The 18,400-nt window shown below is 38.5% G+C and overlaps 1 protein-coding gene across 2 annotated transcripts in view; it reads right to left on the bottom strand.

The window, feature by feature from the left end:
- RNGTT (RNA guanylyltransferase and 5'-phosphatase) overlaps window positions 1–17,994 on the bottom strand; it is a 117,592-nt gene extending 99,598 nt beyond the window's left edge. For both annotated transcript variants that reach the window (XR_015697082.1, XM_087718766.1), the window contains exons 1-5: window positions 17,790–17,994; window positions 11,161–11,270; window positions 9,336–9,439; window positions 9,170–9,258; window positions 4,965–5,040 (exon numbers count right to left, since the gene is read on the bottom strand). Coding sequence is in view for 1 of the 2 variants with exons in the window: in XM_087718766.1 (XP_087574892.1) it covers window positions 4,965–5,040; window positions 9,170–9,258; window positions 9,336–9,439; window positions 11,161–11,270; window positions 17,790–17,853 (443 nt within the window). In the remaining variant the exon portion in view is untranslated. The remainder of the gene's footprint in view (window positions 1–4,964; window positions 5,041–9,169; window positions 9,259–9,335; window positions 9,440–11,160; window positions 11,271–17,789) is intronic.
- Between the last annotated feature and the right edge of the window lie 406 nt (window positions 17,995–18,400).

Below are 18,400 nucleotides of genomic sequence, written 5' to 3'. Positions count from 1 at the left end.
ATTGGAATTTGTGCAAAAATTATAATATTAAAACAGCAACAAACTGGTGGGAACATCAGCCTGAAAAAGTCACCGAAAATCAGATGGTCAAGATCTTGTGGGATTTCCGTATACAAACCGACAAAATACTGGCGCATAATACACCAGACATCACACTGATTGAGAAAAATAAGGTCACAATCATAGACATCGCAATACCAAGTGATAGCAGGGTCGCCGAGAAGGAACATGAAAAAATCGCAAGATACCAGGACTTAAAAATCGAAATTCAACGACTATGGCACAAACCAGCAGTAATATTTCCAGTGGTAATTGGCACACTGGGTGCTATACCAAAAGCACTGGAATTACATTTAAAACAGTTAAAAATTGACAAAATCACCATCAGTCAAATGCAAAAAGCCGCACTGCTTGGATCTGCACGCATATTACAAAAATACGTTACGACGTCCTAGGCCCCTGGGTGGGGCCCGACTAGTAACCAATGCCAAATCCGGCGAAACAACTGGCCGCTGTGATACAATTGTATAATAATAATAATAATTGCAAAGGCAGCTTTACTTGGAACAGCTTACATCTACAATGAAACCTTTAATGCCATCAAATTAAAATCTGCCTATCCCAGGTTTTTGGGAAGGATTCAGTGTGGATGAAAATGCCAAATCCAGTCTAAACATCTGGTTGACAGCATGATAAACCATAATTACAGCTCATTTCTTTTATATAGGTAGTCTTTGGGTGATGATAAAAAATTGGGACCAGAATTTCTGTCACTGAGCAGTATGATCCTAAAATGCAACATCCTGTGACCATATAACTTACTACCAGCAATTTTGGTTGTCATCATAATTAAGGACTGCAGGGGATATTAAGTGAAGACCACATCTGATCACAACTTCTGACCTCCTGCCAGTCCCCCCACTGACTTTGCTTGTGGGAAGCCAGCAAAAAACAATGGAAATTGTGATCACATGACTGCAGCTTCTTAATGTTGTAATCATGAGCTGGCGTCAAACAACCAGATCATAACCATGTGACTACAAGAATACTGCAACAGCTGGAACTCCAAGAACCAGTGATAAGTACCATTCTATAGTGCTGTTGTAACTTCAAACAATCAGTAAATGAATGGTCATATAACCCAAGGATTACCTGCAGTACAATATATATCTATGCATTTAATTTTATGCGTTTAAATACATTTTATTGAGAAACTCAATAAAACCAGAAACTCAAAGAGGTTTGTGGCACAAAGAACTTACAGTACGTCCGTACAATAATACAAAAAAACTGTATTTCAGAACTTCTCCCAAACCACAGAAAGTTAAGGCATACAAGAATTTCACTGAGATCACCTACGAATTCAATGATAAGCAGAGATCATGAATTATCACTGGCCATGCAGAACAACAGAAACAAAATGATTGTTTCTTCTGTCAAGAAGTAGCTCGCTTTGACCCTCCCTTGAAGGTTCATCAGCAGGAAAAAAAACAACAGATGACCATAACATTTAAAGAACCACGTAGGTGGCTAACCTTGGCTGATCATGAAAAACTAAGCACAAATAAACCAGGTTTGTGTTCAGATAGGAACCAAGAAATCCGTAGGCTTGTTGACTAAACTGGAAAGTAAACGCAAAAAGGAAAATCTGGGAAGAAGGGTATGGCAAACCACTTCTGTACCACTGCTCAAGAAAACTCCAGGAGTTTACCAGGAGTTAAGCTCAGCTCACTTTACTCTTAATGGTAAACACAAGCTTCTTTTTTTCTATACTCCTTCACAACTCTTTTTTCCCTATTTTTTATCTAGATAAAGCCAACTATAAGACTATCTAGGCAAGTCACTTTGCTAGCATACTTGCCTAAAAACAGGGGAAATATTTTTAAAATTCTAAATATTTTAAAATAAATAAGCATAATTCCTAACTACTAATTACTAAATCTTGGGTTCTCAACATATCCTGAAATAGTAATGGATCTTTTGTAATGTGTCAAGAAAATATGAAATTGTCAAGAGAAACCAAAATATATTAGGAAATTTGCATGGGTTTCAGTCTTAACATACTTAAGTAGTTTTTTTTTTTAATATAGTATACTTTTGGTGGAAATAAGGGACCAAAATTATAAAAGTAATTGCCAATATATACTACGTTTTAATTACAAAAGAAACAGCCTTGCATTTTCATGGAATACAATTGCTTTGGAAAAAAAGCCAAGTAGTTGCTAAAAATGAAAATACAACAAAGCTCCCCAAACAATTATTAGTACGATGCACGTTTTCTTTAAAAAGCTATAAAATCCATATTAGTATGTTGCATCTGTATTTCTTCTACATTCACAAATTCAGAAATTCTCCTCTAAATTCCATCCTTTCCACCATTTTTAGAAAATACTTTAAATCTGCTGGATTGTCAGCACTGCTGCCTTGCAAGGGTGAGCAGAAAAAAATAAGAACTACAATAAAAGTTTACAATATTTTACAATTATTTTACAATAATTTGTTCATTTAATTACTGTATCTTGTATGCTAATTCAAAATGGTTCCAACCAATATACTGTATCTACAGTAGATACAAAATAATTGTATTTGGTGTTTTCAGGTTATATTCTGGAGAGCTTTATGAACATAAAATTAATATCTGGCAGTGTATAAATAATGCAAGTAAAATGTATTAACAACAGCACAATAAAACAGTTTTCTGATCAGGAGAATCTCCTCCCCTTAGTGGGATAAAAGGCACATTGATAGCTAAATGATAAAACTAGAAAACTTTAATTCTAGATATAGTAAGCATAAAATCCATTGAAATATTCCAAATATACCAAAGCAAAGCCACAGGACACATTTAAACACTTGAAATCATAACAGAATATTGGGCAGGGAGGATTTAGTACCATAAAAGATATACATACAAAAAAAATGAAACCTGGTGATCCGCATTCAACCCCAACACACAAAAATTATGCCTACTGAAGAGCTTCATAAAACAGTGGGGCAGGATGTCACTTCCTCATTTTCTGCTAAAGACAGGATACCTCTCCCTTAACTGTGATTCCAAATTAAAGATGATGAGCATCTTCAGCACTAAGCAATGACTCTTTTTTTTTTGACAAATGGCATGCCTTGAGAATGCCAAAAAAAGAGAGAGAGAATGTAATTAAATACAAAGTGCAACTATTACAGAGCTACTGTAAAATGTTATTAATATGTGTCTAGACACACCACTGAAGTGTGAAAAATTTAAGAACATAAAATATAGTTGCTGCTGGCATACAGCATTCAACATTTAATTATTGGAGAGAAGCAATATAGGTTCTTCAAGAACCTTCCAATTCATCTCAGCATGACAAAGAAACAGTATTCCTAAAATCCTAACTTTTCCAGCATATAATCTTCAAATTATCTGAATAAAATGTAAAAACATATCTCAACAATCTTGAAATTTTACATCGTATCCAGGACAACAATTGAAATTATTTAAGCATATACAACTGTGTACCCAAGCCACACTGCTAATACCACATACCACCATCTCAAGACTATTTTTTTTAAAGATGCAAATGCAGTATTTTTAAATATTTCACCTTTCAATATATCACATATAGAGCACAGATTATGTTTGGCCCTTGAATAAAATAGATTTATCCCAGGGTATGTATAAGATTACCCTTTTTACAAAAAACTGGTCACCCTGGAATAACCAATTTGCTCAGCAGAGGGGCTGTTAATGTCAGCTATTCTTTAGAAGAGGTTATTTTCAAGCATGAGGGCATAATAAGCATCTCTCTTTGCATCTTTAAAGCAGCCACATCTTTTATCATGCTAATGATGCAGTTATGAAAGCATATGCACATGCATAACTGGCCTTGCTTTTTTCTACAAGCTGTCATGCAGCCACTGCTAAAAACAGTCCCCCTTCTTTCTCATGTAATGTCAATTTTCACCCTTCCTTCCCCTCCTATTATATGCCTGCCAATTTAGCATTATACTTCAAATTTCTGATGGAATATCCTCCAGTCCATTATGCCAAAATAAAACACATTAATATTTAATATGCCACAAGCAGCAGCTGCACAAGCCCAGAAAAAGATCTGGCTGATTTAATGATTCAAAGAAAAAGTACTTCTTACTCACCCCACACATTGCAATGCACTCCTTTCAAAAGGAAGGTCAGGCAGCTGGCTTTGTTCCTGGGGCAGGACTAGAACTCTAGATCTCCCAATTCCTAGCCTGATGCATTCACCACTACATCCAACTGGCTCTTGAATACTTTTCATAGCTATGCAAAATGTTTACATTTCTCTTAAAATCATACCTATATCGTTGTAGGCTGAGGATTGTTGAAATGTGTTCTTCTTTGTTTTACTTTCTTTTAACCTTATGCTGGGGGGTGGAGGGGCAGTGGTGAAATTCATTTTTTTTTTACTACCGGTTCTGTGGATGTGGCTTGGTGGATGTGGTGTGGCTTGGTGAGCGTGGCAGGGGGAGAATATTGCAAAATCTCCATTCCCACCCCACTCTGGGGCCAGCCAGAGGTGATATTTGCCGGTTCTCCAAAGTACTCAAAATTTCTGCTACCGGTTCTCCAGAACCTGTCAGAACCTGCTGGATTTTGCCTCCCCCCCCCGGGGGGGGGGAAAGAGCGGTTACAAAAGATTATTTTCTAAAATCTGCAGGATATGTTAGATTGGGCCAAAATTCAAATTATGAGAATAAAGCAAAATGATTCTATTACATTTTTTCCCTGAATGCCCCCTATAGTCAGCAATGACTAGCAGAGTAAAATCCACAGGGTCTCCTTATTTTGATTATGTTTTATAGCCACTTTAATTTGTATACCCCACTAACAAGAGGTAGCAAAAATTATCCATAATTAATTATGTTGATGACATGTACGATAATGTAACTTTGTTATTGTTGTTATAATATCACCAAAAAGTGTTATCTTTTTTATAAAAAATTACCTCCAATCCAACTTTCCAACCAGAAAGGCACAGATAAGAAATCCAGTACGGTTGAAACCATGCGTACAATGAACACCTAGAAGACAAAATTGAAGAAAAAAAATATAATTGCAATTACCAAGCTCATGTAAAAGCATCAGGAACATTTCCTTGTCATAATCACTCCTCTTACAAGGGAATTAGTCCTCAGCTACCATGTGATAATTCATTCTTTTCTCATACCATTTAATTCTTCTCCACAAGAGGAAATTGGAGCATGAACAGGGGCGACCACATAAACGGTTCCTCGAATAAGCAAACACTTCAGTTCTTTGCTTTGCACACTCAAAACAAAACTAGGGATTGAGGGCATGAGAGCAACCTGTGAACATGGAAGGCATTTTTCCAACCATTTCTTAAACATCATTCTTTAGATCTAAAGTGTCAGCAAATATCAATAGCTACTGACACATGAAGAAAAAAAAATATTCTGGAGGTTTCTGGATACATCTTAAGAATGTTCCTATCAGAATTGGGGGGGGGGATCTTCAGCATATTTTGCATAATACACATTTAAGAGGGAAAGCCAGGACGATAGTCAGCTTTCTCAATACAATATAGTACACTTAATGAGTTGTCATATTTCTTTGAATGAATGTATACTTCTCTAAACAAATTTCTGACAAAGTCACATAATATTCCATTCATCCCAAAACCCTGCATGTAAATAACAATTATCAATGGCTTTAAGTGTCTGATTGAACATGGACACACTGAACAAATTTAGCAACCAAAACCAGAAAAGGTGGAAAATGCACTCATGTAAAATCAAATACACATCAAGGTATTTCTTTGAACATCATCAGAGCGTGAGTCCGAAACCTTTCCACGCCCTGCTAAACTGTCCTTTCTAATCTATCCTGTACTTTCTGGTTCTCATCCACCGCCACCACCGCCATTTTCTTTCTCATGAGGATCTACGCATCAGCAATCAGCAACTGTTATAAGAAAATTCTAAAGGCTGCATTCAATTAAAACAATGAACCAAGAGCACTAAAAAAAAAAAAAAGATCCAAAATCACCTCTGCCTTATTTCTGTGATAATGTCTCCATCTAGTGGCCAAGAAAAAAAAAGCAATTCTTAAAAATTACATAGAAGTATCCCGTTAACGTGTTTTAAAATTCAAATGAGGCTGTTGGAGTGAAAGTCATTAAATATCTGTTGCAATTATTATGGACAGAAACTCATTACAGCAAATAAGAGTGTTCAGGAGCGCCGCCTTTCATGGATTTCATTATGTTTCAATATTGGAATAATTTAAGACTTTTCATCAATTTTGAATCTCCTATATCTGTGTAAATTCGCTCAATTCAATTTGATTATGTGTCTTGAAGTTGGGGTTCAGTTTTAGCAACTAGATAGGTCTGCTTCAGGATGACCTGTTCCCAATCTGGCCCTGCAGGTCTTTCAATGTACACCCAGTAATTGAATCCATCTGCCTTGCTGATGGTCATCTTCTTTCTTTCCCACCTTCCCAGAGAACTAGGCCTTCACATAATAGGTCCACATTTTGGTCCTTTGGGTGAGAGCTCTGGACTGTCCTGAGATCTGTTCCATTTGTTTCTTAGATTATGAATGCTATTTTCGAGAGTCTTCACTAACAATAAAGTTCAAAGGATCTCATGGTATCTGGTTTCTTCATCTTTTATTTCCACAATGAGAACTGTTGTTTGCCTGATGCCAATCTTCGTTGGTATAGAGGGTATCCATATACATTTTCCAAGGCTTTCAGTGCTACCCCACACTAAATGCTAGTCAAAAGCGTACTTCTTGATTTCTTGTTCCTTCACATTGCTAGTCAATCCTAAAAATCAGAAACTATCCATCATTTCAGTATCTTATATTCTACCACTGGTTGCTGGACTTTTCATTAGCTTAGTCTTCTTTACATTTAATTACAGTGTTATTTTTCCTCTGTCCCTTGACTACCATTACAAGAGCTTGAATCATTCACAGATAATTGAGGCTACTTTGTCAAATTTTATTGGTATTCATTAGTTATTTTAATACAATGCATATGCTAAGTGTTGTGGCCCAGCAGGATCCGTTTGAGCTGCTGATGGACTCGGATAGCGAGGAATCCTATGAGTCTGCTATGGAAGATGTGGAGGACTCTGGGCAGGGTTCAGACTCAGAGCAGGGACCAAAGAGGCTGGTTGGCCACCAGGAGGCACCTGAGGCATGGAGCAATGGGGAAGATCAAAGGCAGTTTGTCCCTGACGCCAGACAGAGAAGGGCAGAGAAACGGAAGCAGCAGCTGCGGAGGCAGACTCATAAGAGATCATCAAGCCCAGGTGGTTGTGGCTTGGTCCCTCCCAAGAGAATATATAAGTGAGAACTTGGGAGAGTTCCTTTTGCACAACACAACCATTTGTAACAGTCTTGAGGAACTCTTGTCTGGTCTGTTTTGCATTTCCATTCTGTTTGGTTTGGGTTGCTGCCAACCCTTCTTGCATGAGAGTGTTGTTTGGGCTTTCAGCCAACGGAGTTGTAATTCCTGTGATTAAAGAGTGGCAAATAGCCAAGCCTGTGTCTGTGTTACTCACAGGCCGGAGGGGGTGTCAGAACCGCTAACTATAAAGCAATACACACAGAAGACTAAATTTAAAAAATCAATATAAAGTTTAACCTAGATTTTGCCTGATAAAATAGAAAGAGTACATTTTCTTTTCAATTGAAAGAAAATAGTTTATTTATATTCAAATGTAGTCAGTTTGGAATCTGACAAATACATTTAACAATTCAAATGAAGGCAATCAAAAGGGTAACTGAGTAGCACTTTCCCTTAACCTTGCTGCTTTCACAGATTTAAAAAAATCCTTTATTTCTGCTGCTTGTGTTTCAGCTAATAATAGGGACTAATAAAGCTGTATAAAAAAAGTAAAAATGAATGATTTTGTACTCATATACATATATTTATTTTGAATCTTAATTTACACACAAGCAAATATATAATATGATATATTTGTAGAGAGCCTGGTCTAGTGGTTAAGGTACCAAGCTAAAAAATGGGAGACAGTGAATTCTAATCCCACCTTAGACATGAAAGCCAACTGGGTAGCTGTGGGCCAGTCATGCTTTTACAGCCCTACCTCACAGGATTGTTGTTGCAGGGAGAATAGGAGAAGGAAGCAGTACTTGGTATGTTCACTGCCTTGAGTTACTTATAAAAAATAAAGGCGAGATATACATACATACCATTGTTGATATGTATGAAAAACAGTTTCCTTAAAATAGTTAACATGTCCAGTCAAGACTTTACATTCGAAATTGGAATGCAGATTAAAGTGCATTAAATAGCATGTTCAAATATTAAGAATATTTATTGTGTATGGGTAATTATATTAAGAATTTAATAGGCAACTGATACAATCATTTTGGCCTCTCTTCAAGCTAGTCACTTGTACATAACCACGTAAAGAAATTGTGTGATACATAACTAAAAAGGCATACAGTTCTTGTTTAACAATGCTAATTGGGACCGGAAACTCTGTTAAGTAACGTGGTTGTAAGTAGAAAAAACCATGGGACCACACTGCTTAGCAATGTCAATCAGCATTAGGCATTGCACTGTAATTATCATTGTAAGTTAAAGAAGGAAATTAATATTAGAAAAGAGTGTGCAATCCAAAGAGGCATTTCCATAACATTGAATTTTCCCTTCCCTCCCGCTTCTTCTTCCAAGGGTCAGGGTGGAGACAGTGCCTCTTTCTAATAATTCCCTCCACCACCACCTTCACGCATGGTTCCTCTATACCTGTTGTCCTAACTGCTTCTAGACAACATGATCACCTCTATGACTTAACTTTCTGATTCAATTATTTGGATTTCAACTTTGATTTCATCTTGATGCTTCCCTATTCAGCAAGACATGGGTGATAGCAATATACTGTATGATTTATCTAGATAAATGGAAAACTAAATACAGTTCATGACAATCATTTAGGCTTGCCCCTTTTTACAAACACTCTCAGGAATTCTGGTATTTCATCCTATTTTGGGGTTTGTTTGTTTTTTGTTCTATTGCTTGCTGTCATGATTCGATGCTGGCTGGATTATTAAGTCATTAAATGTTTATGTGCAACTATAATGGAATGTGGCAAATGGAGTGTTAAAACAACCAAGACAGATGGAAAATAGTCACACAGCAGGTTAATATACATACCTATAAGTTCTGTTGGATTCTTATTACGAAACTGTTCACATATACGAATGAATGTTTCTGTGTTTTCAGGCGTGGGACACTCTCCATGCCTACCGAGACGAGAAGAATCAAGTAAAGGCAAGAATTTTCCTCCATAAAACAATATTCAGGAGTCTCATTAGCTTACCCTTTACATTGAAGCTTAACATATGTAATGCCATCTTTTTCTACTTCACTTCTGTCATAGAACCTACTGGTGTTTGTCAAGTCTATTAACAGACCCATTTTAACCTGAAAGTAATAAAATTAGAGTTTAATACGGATATGTGAAGTTACACACATGGTGAACTTAACTTTAGATGTGTCTAGCTTGTTCATCTTCTAACCACTCTCAGCAGCTCTCAAGTAAAAGTTAGAACATCATATAAAATCATATTAACACTATAAGATTAAACAGATAAAAAATTTAAAAACAACAAAGACCTGGTGCTAAGTCAATTCCTAATGTGAAATTGTCCAATCTTATCCCAGTGCCTGGGAGAAAAGCAAGGTCTTTGGCAGTTTTTGGAAGGCTAGGAGAGTAGAAGCTTCATGGGGCAGAGGGTTCCATAGGGCAGGGGTTGCCATAGAAAAGACATACTTCTTAAGTGTTTTGCTGGTTTCAGGTGTGGCTTGGTATAAAGAAAGAGAGTCCAGGTGTTTACCTTGATAAGCTTTTTACATGTTTATTCAGCTGAATAAAAACAGGGGCCCCTAGCAAGAGGGAACCTTGAATGCATTTTGACATTCATATTTACATGCTTGTAACATTGTCCACTTCTCCACCAAGGAGCACTGGGACACTCCATCCAGACAAGTTGGCACGGAAATAGTCATCTGCCACCCTTGGAAGTCTTCCAAGGACATTGGATGTTCTCCTAGGGACACTGAGTGTTTCCCGAGGAACCTTCCATGGACTTTAAGGACATTGTCACATATGCTTCCTCAGAAGTGTCAATAAAAATACTATATTCCTGGTCAACGCTAGCCCTCGTTAAGGGACTAGGAGCATACCTACCTTATCTGATTTGGGAGGACGAGTAGATATCGTTAGGGAAAAGAGGTCCTGCAAATAAGCTGCCCCTGTGCCATAAACTGCTTTAAATGTGATAACCAGTTTACAATAAACATGCGTAACTCTAATAGTCAATATTCAGAAGTAACTTTTTTGATGTTATAAATGCACCATGGAAATAACATGGCTGTGTATACCCCAACTGTATATCCGATCATTGAAAGCCTCAAATGCAGAATTTACAAGAGAAAGGGTGGAGTGCCCAATGCTTCACTCCCATTGCCAAAACCAAAAAGTTTGGTTTCCCCTCCTGCTTCAGTGTTAAAATTCTCTGAAACCAATTTTGAGGAGAGGTATACAGAAATTAGTAGTAGGACAGAAAAATTATGTTCTCTGAATTCTCCTAGATACAGTTCTGTCCGCGGAAATTAAGCATTGTATTTATTCACTTTGTTGTTCACGTAAACATTTTAACTTTGTTGTCCAATGTTTTAATCTCTTGATGTATTAAGTTGTTTCCTTTTATTATATATAACATTGTGAGCCACTCAGAATCACTTGATAGTGAGATGGGCGGCATATAAATTAATTAGATGATAGATAGATAGATAGATAGATAGATAGATAGATAGATAGATAGATAGATAGATAGATAAAGATAGATAGATAGATAGATAGATAGATAGATAGATAATGATGATGAAGATAGATAGATAGATAGATAGATAGATAGATAGATAGATAGATAGATAGATAGATAGATAGATAGATAGATAGATAATACAGATAGATAGATGACAAAGACATGCATAGATACAGACATGTATTCCAACCAAAATAAATATATTGGTAAGATATTTCTAAAGCTAGTATACTCAAGAAAATAATATATTAATAAAGTAGTAAAAAAAACCTTTATTATTTAGATAGCAAAGAAAAATTCAATTATATTCTTTACCTTCAGACTCTTTAAATAGTTGGATAACATAGAGGGATGGAAACGAAACTCTTCAGCAACTTTATCATCATATTTCGGTCCTAGCATTGTCTTCAGAGGTAAAAATATTCCTGTTTGGCAATAATTTTTAAAAAATGCATGTAATAACATGAAACCTCATACAAATGTCTTTGTGGGTTTTTTTTGTTTGAGTCATGATTAACATTCTTCATTAGGACAAAGAACTAGAGCAGTTTATGACAGAAGTTAATATCGTTTATAACAAAATTAAATGCTGAACTATAAAATCCAGTACTTGAAAAGCTTTATTAAATAATTTCCCAATCATTTAGAATACTCTGAAAGCATTTCTAGAGAAACTGCGTTGTTTAATGAAACCTATTAGCCATATCATATTAATACCTAAACTCATATATATTTAAAATAAATTATATGAGGATGAATAGACCAAAATTCAATCCAGATAACATGGAGTTGCTCAGGGACAAAAAAAAAAACATGCAAATAATATTAGCTGCTTCTGAGATAAAAGAATACAAAGAAACTCTTGGATCTGGCCTAGCTATTGAATTATCAGATGATAGCCATGGAAAATAAAGTGCTTCATTGTCAACAAGGTAGCATAATGTCTCAACTTGATTACAACACAGCATTCAACATGTCTCTGAAAACAAATTTAGCTTTCATTAGTCCAAACTATGACTTTCCACACTCAAACCACATCGTTATAATAACTCTGCAACTGTTCTACTGCTGCAGTTCACTCCAACTGCATACATTTTAAATACTAGTTTTTAACCAATAGCTTTGGGGTTTTGATGTGTTACTTCATTATAATCAAAGTTACTCCAGTATTCAACGTACAGTGCATGTCAGAAAATATTCAGACCCCCTTCACTTTTGTCAATTTTGCTGCAGGCTGATTCTACAATTGTTGAAGTTCATTTTTCCCCCTCAATTATTTACACTCAGTACCTCAAAATGACAAAGTGAAAACGGAATTTTAGAAATGCCTGTAAGTTTATTAAAAATAAAAAAAAATGAAATATCACATTGGTGTAAGTATTCAGACCCTTTGCAAGAACACTTGAAATTTAACTCAGGTGCTCCCATTTCTCTTGATCATTGCTGCCATGTTTCTACCCCTTGATTGGAGTCCACCTGTGGTAAATTAAATTGATTGGACATGATTTAGAAAGGCACACATTTCTCTATAGAAGCAATAGCAATAGCAATAGCAGTTAGACTTATATACCGCTTCATAGGGCTTTCAGCCCTCTCTAAGCGGTTTACAGAGTCAGCATATTGCCCCCAACAACAATCCGGGTCCTCATTTTACCCACCTCGGAAGGATGGAAGGCTGAGTCAACCCTGAGCCGGTGAGATTTGAACAGCCGAACTGCAGAACTGCAGTCAGTTGAAGTAGCCTGCAGTGCTGCATTTAACCACTGCGCTACCTCGGAGAAGGCCTCACAGCTGGCAATAGGTACTGTAGCAGAGGCAAAAGCCATAAGGCAGGAGTGTCAAATTGACGACATCACATTGTCACCACGTGACATATTGATTTTTTTTCACTAAAATGGGAGTGGGTGTGGTCAGCACGTGGCACATCCGAGTTTGATACCACTGCCATACGGTCAAAGGAACTGCCTGCAAAGCTCAGAGACAACATTATTGCAAGGCACAAATCTGGGGGTGGCTACAATAAAATTTCTACTGCACTGAAGGTTCCTAAGAGCACAGTGGTCTCCATAATCCTCAAATGGAAGACATTTGGCACAACCAGTACTCTTCCAAAAGCTGATCCCCCAGTCAAATTGAGCAATTGAAGGAGAAGGGCCTTTGTAAGAGAGATGACCACCAAGACCACCACTCTGACTGAGCTCCAGGGATCCAGATTTTATAGGTTTGGTAGAAATTATTGAAAACAAGTGTTCCTAGACTAGAATAACAGCATCAAAATGGTAACAGAATAACAATAAAGGAATTGGAAGGGACCTTGGGGGTCTTCTAGTCAAACCCCCTGCTTAGGCAGGAAACCCTATAACATTTCAGACAAATCGTTATCCAATCTCTTCTTAAAATCTTCCAGTGTTGGAGCATTCACAACTTGTTGTTCCACTAATTAATTGTCCTCACTGTCAGGAAATTTCTCCTTGCTTCTCTCCTTGATTAGTTTCCACCCATTGCTTCTTGTCCTGCCCTCAAGTGCTTGGGAGAATAGCTTGACCCTCTCTTCTTTGTGGCAGCCCTGAGATATTGGAACACTGCTATCATGTCACCCCACTAGCCCTTCTTTTCATCAAACTAAACATATCCAATTCCACCAGCCATTTTTTATATGTTTTAGCCTCCAGTCCCCTAATCATCTTTGTTGCTCTTCTCTGCACTCTTTCTAGTGTCCACATCTTTTCTACATCGTGGCGACCAGAACTGAATGCAGTATTCCAAGTGTGGCCTTACCAAGGCATTATAAAGTGGTATTAACACTTCACGTGATCTTGATTCTATCCCTCTGTTTATGTAGCCTAGAACTGTGTTGACTTTTTTGGCAGGTGCTGCACACTGCTGGCTCATATTTAAATGATTGTCCACCAGGACTCCAAGATCCCTCTCACAGTTCCTACTATTGAGCAAGGTACCACATATACTGTACCTGTGCATTTCCTTTTCCTTGCCTAAATGTAGAACCTTACTTTGTTCACCATTGAATTTCACATTTGTTCAAGTCTGTCGATAGCCTTCTCTATCTTCTTAAGCCTATCTTCTGGAGTGTTGGCTATTCCTGCCAGCTTGGTGTCATCTGCAAATTTGATGAGTTCCCCATCTATCCCCTCATCCAAATCATTGACAAAGATGTTAAACAGGCCTAAAACAGAGCCTTGGGGTACCCCATTGCATACTTTCCTCCATGTAGATGCGGTTTCATTGAGGACTACACATTGAGTGTGATAGGTCAACTAGTTACGAATCCATCTGGTGGTGATGCTGCACAACCCACATTCTTCTACTTTATCAAGTAGTAGGTTATGGTCTACCTTATCAAATGCCTTACTGAAGTCCGAATAAATTATATCAACAGCATTCCTCTGGCTCACTAATTTGTCACTTTGTCAGATAATGCAACAAAATTTGTCTGGCATGATCTGTTTTTGACGAACCCCGTGTTGGCTTCTGGTTATTACTTTGTTTGTTTCTAAGTGTTCGCTGATTCGTTGCTTGATTATCTTTTCCACAATCTTGCCTGGTATTGAGGTCAGGCTGATAGGTCTGTAGTTGTCTGGTCCACAAGCCTGAAAAGACTTTACAGATGCACCTTGAATTGCAATTGGAAGCCAATTGTTATCAAGCTAGTAAGGCTCACAAAGAAGGGGTATCATATGTGTGAACTAAGATACACTGAAAATAATTCATGCCAGCACAATCTGGATGAGCTGTAGTTTTCAAGTGGTCTTCAAGGGTACCCCATATAAAGTCCATTACCCTAATTCAAAGGGTTCCACCACAAAAGCGCGTAGGACAAAATCGCGCTCGACAAAAGCGCGCTGTGACGTCATCACAGCGCGTCGAAAAAGTTCGAAAAATGTAAAAATAAAGCGAAAACCTTACCCTAAGCCCCCCAAACCTAACCCTAAACCTAACCCTAAACCTAACTCTTAACCTAACCCTAAACCTAACCCTAAACCTAACCGTTAAAGTAACGAAAAACCTAACGCTAACCCTTAACCTAACCCTAACCCTAACCCTAAACCTAACCCTTACCTTTATGTGAATCGGCTTGCTTTAATTTAATTTTTATTAATTTTTATTTGAATTTTTCGATCTTTTTCGTCGCGCTGTGATGACGTCAAAGGCGCGATTTTGTCGATCGCGCTTTTGCCGTCCGCGCTTTTGACGGGTCACGAATTCAAAGAAGAAGTGAAAAAACGTAAGTGACAATAAGAAGAGCTTTCTACTCCAAAAAAGGCTGCAACTGATGCACAAGCAAATCTATGCAACGGTTCTCTCAGCTATGGTTACAATTTATTCTTTGATCAACTGAGAATCCACGAGGACCTCAAATTCTGTATTGATTTTGTCTAGGGCAGGGGGTTAGCAACCTGTGGCTCTGGAGCCGCATGTCGCTCTTTCATCCCTCTGCTGTGGCTCCATTGCCAGTCGGCACCACAATTTTTAAAAAAAGCTTCCAATTGGTGGGGGGAAGCACAGCACACCAGGAGGAGATTCTGTGGCAAGGGGCGGGTTTTCCAGTCACCTCCACAATTGATGGGGCTTTCATTTAAGACAGGTAGAGGAAAAAGGGTGCTGAGTTAGGAGGAGACTCTATGGTGGGAGAACTGGACTTCTGGTTGGCTCCAGAATTGAACAGGGGGCTTCTGATTAGGACCTATATGGTTTTTTGTGTGTTAAAATTTGCTGACCCCTGGTCTAGGGAAATGCCCTATCTGGAGCTAGAAAACCACCAGAAATAATAGATTTTTGAATTCACTGCCACTTGGTCTTCCTACAATTCAGTTTAAGCTTCTTTCTCCCCAAGTAGACTAACATCTTACAGGCCATAAGACAGAATCTCAACAGTACCACTTGCTCACTCTGGGATTGAGATACAGAATTATCATACCTGCAATATTGATACCAACCCATGTCATTGGATAACCTCACCCACCAGCCTCACATAGATGTTAAACATGGGTGAGAAGAAAACTGAGACCCGAATAACCACACAAAGCAAGAACCTCAGTTTCAATCTCTCTCCACCAACCTCAACTGGAACTGGTTTTAGATTGAGAAAGGAAGAAAAACATTGCAATGTAATATCTCCATTCCCTAGCCTTTAATGCCTAATATGGTATTCTTTAAATACCATAAATAATGGTATTGAAAGCCACTGAAAGCTCAAGAATACCGTAGTCAGGAGTTGCCCCACTGCTATCCCTGTTCCAACAGAGTATGCACTCTCAATGTTGTTTCCGTGCTATAACCATGTCTAATCCTTGCCTGAAAGACGATTACATAATGTGCTTTCCTCCAAGGCCCTTTAGAGCTGCACCCCATCACTTCCCCACAAACATACTCCAAAGCTAAGGTTAAAGATTAATTAGAAATTATCCAATACTATTGGATCCAGTGATAGCTTCTTGAGGAAGGGAGGCATCATTGTCTTCTTCAAGGCAGGAGGTACTGTCCCCTCATGCAAAAAAGCACTGGGCTGACAATCTTAATCATCCAAGACCATGGGTCTGCCCCAATGATTACTGAACTGACAACTGTTAGAATCCTGCTCACTTCCTTGAGATTCACAGGCTCAAATTTTTCCCAGATAACAAATATCTTATCTCAGCCAGATTCCAACTCATGACAAATCTAGAATATGTCCTCACTGCAACGCTTAAGAAGTTCTTTTGATCTCTCCCTAGGGGAATCTGACTCATTCTAAAAAAAAAACCTTTAGTCAGCAAGCCTCATATATAACAACAACGATCAATAAACTGTGATAAATTTAGAAAACAAGAGGTGCCTGTGCTGAAACAATTTCTCTCAGACAAACTATGGCTGCAAATATTTGCTTTTTCAATTGCCAAGAAACTGGCCTAGCGTTAGTTTTCCTTACTTAACTTAAGCTCTATTGGACTACTTCACGGTCATGTTCTACTTTAAAGGATTATATTAACTAGCACAATAATCTCTCCCAAACTCCACTCCCTTTTTCCTAAGAACAGCAAGAAGCTGTTCCTGATATTTGGGCAGTATGGCTCAAGCTTTTGATTTAGGAGGATAATTAAACTAGGCCTTTAATTGGGCAGGTATACCTAGTCCAAAATTGGTAATCCACTGGTTTGCTATCAGGCTGCTTCGGGGTTATGTTTCTGTTACTTATAGTGGGTTCAGTGAATTAGCAGTTAAATGTATTCCTACATTACAAAAAGGGTTCTTTTCTTTCTTTTGGAGTGAGAATGTTAAGAGAAAGGTCTGCATTTTCTCTTCCTTTTCATAGAAATACTATCCAAATGGCTGAAGAGGAAACTTCTCTCTACCCCCTACTTCTAAAATCAGTCTCAGCACCTGATTAATGATTTTCCTGTACAAGTAGTCCTCAACTTACAATGGTTCATTCAGTGACCATTCAAAGTTACACCAGCACTGAAAAAAGTACTTATGACCATTGTTCACAATTACAACCTTTGTAGCATCCCCATGTTTATGTGATCAAACTTTAGATGCTCGGCAACTGGTTCATACTTATGACCATTGCTGTGTCACAAGTCCCGAGGTCCTCTTTTGATAAGCAAAGTCAATGGGGAATCCAGATTCACTTAACAACCGGATTACCAATTTATCAACTGCAGAGATTTACTTTACCGCTGTGGCAAGAACAGTCGTAAAATGGGGCAACATTCATTTAACAAGCATCTCGCTTAACAAAAGCTTGAGCTCCATTGTGGTTGTAAGTCGAGGACTACCTGTATTAATAAGCCCACTGGTCCAACAGAGCCAGGACCCTCCATAGGACCTGGGCCAAAGGCTGCTCAGCCTCCACACGCATAAAAGTGGCTGAAGCACCATATGGCGGGATACGCGACAGGCTCTCTTATCAAAGCCGGGCACCCCGTCCTCCCGCCCCAGCTTACCTGCCACGGGCTGTCCACGCCTGGGGCAGTTCAGCCACCGCGGTGGGATTTTGTTGAAGGACATGGCCGGGCCGAATGCGGCAGCCGCCGCTATCGGGAACGCTCGCCGTTAGAGGGGAACGGGACTCGGGGGAGGCGGGGGGAGAACCCCGACAACAGTCGCTTCGCCCACTTCCTCGCCTGCAAATAACGCCGACAACCCACAATGCCCCGCGGCCGATTGTAACCGGTTCCGGGATCCTTTATGTCGCTGCCGTTCTGCCCACTTAAGAAGGGCGGGGCGGTGAGTCTCTATGGTAGGCCTCCCCCCCCCCCCCCCGCCTCTATAGAGATATAAAGAAGAGTAGTAGGTGCGTTTTTACTTCTGGGTTGACTTAAGAATTTCAATTGTAGAAGTAATCACGCACTGTAAATCAGTCTTGCGCAGGAATCTGCGTTCATTTTTTTTCTTATTTTTATTTGATTTATCCATAGTATTTAGACACTTCCCATCTCCCTTATAGAGGGATTCTGGGCGGTGTACAGATATAAATTTTAAATTTTTTAACATTGCTGTAAAAAGCGCGAAAACGAAGCTTGATCCTGAGTCTCTAAATCCCACCATACCTTTT

Source organism: Thamnophis sirtalis, unplaced genomic scaffold (genome assembly GCF_051295495.1).
Source record: "Thamnophis sirtalis isolate CommonGarterSnake01/CBP01778 unplaced genomic scaffold, rThaSir2_p1.2 scaffold_6, whole genome shotgun sequence".
NCBI lineage: Eukaryota > Metazoa > Chordata > Lepidosauria > Squamata > Natricidae > Thamnophis > Thamnophis sirtalis.
Note: the sequence above shows the minus strand (reverse complement) of the source record. Positions and strands in the feature narration are given on the sequence as shown.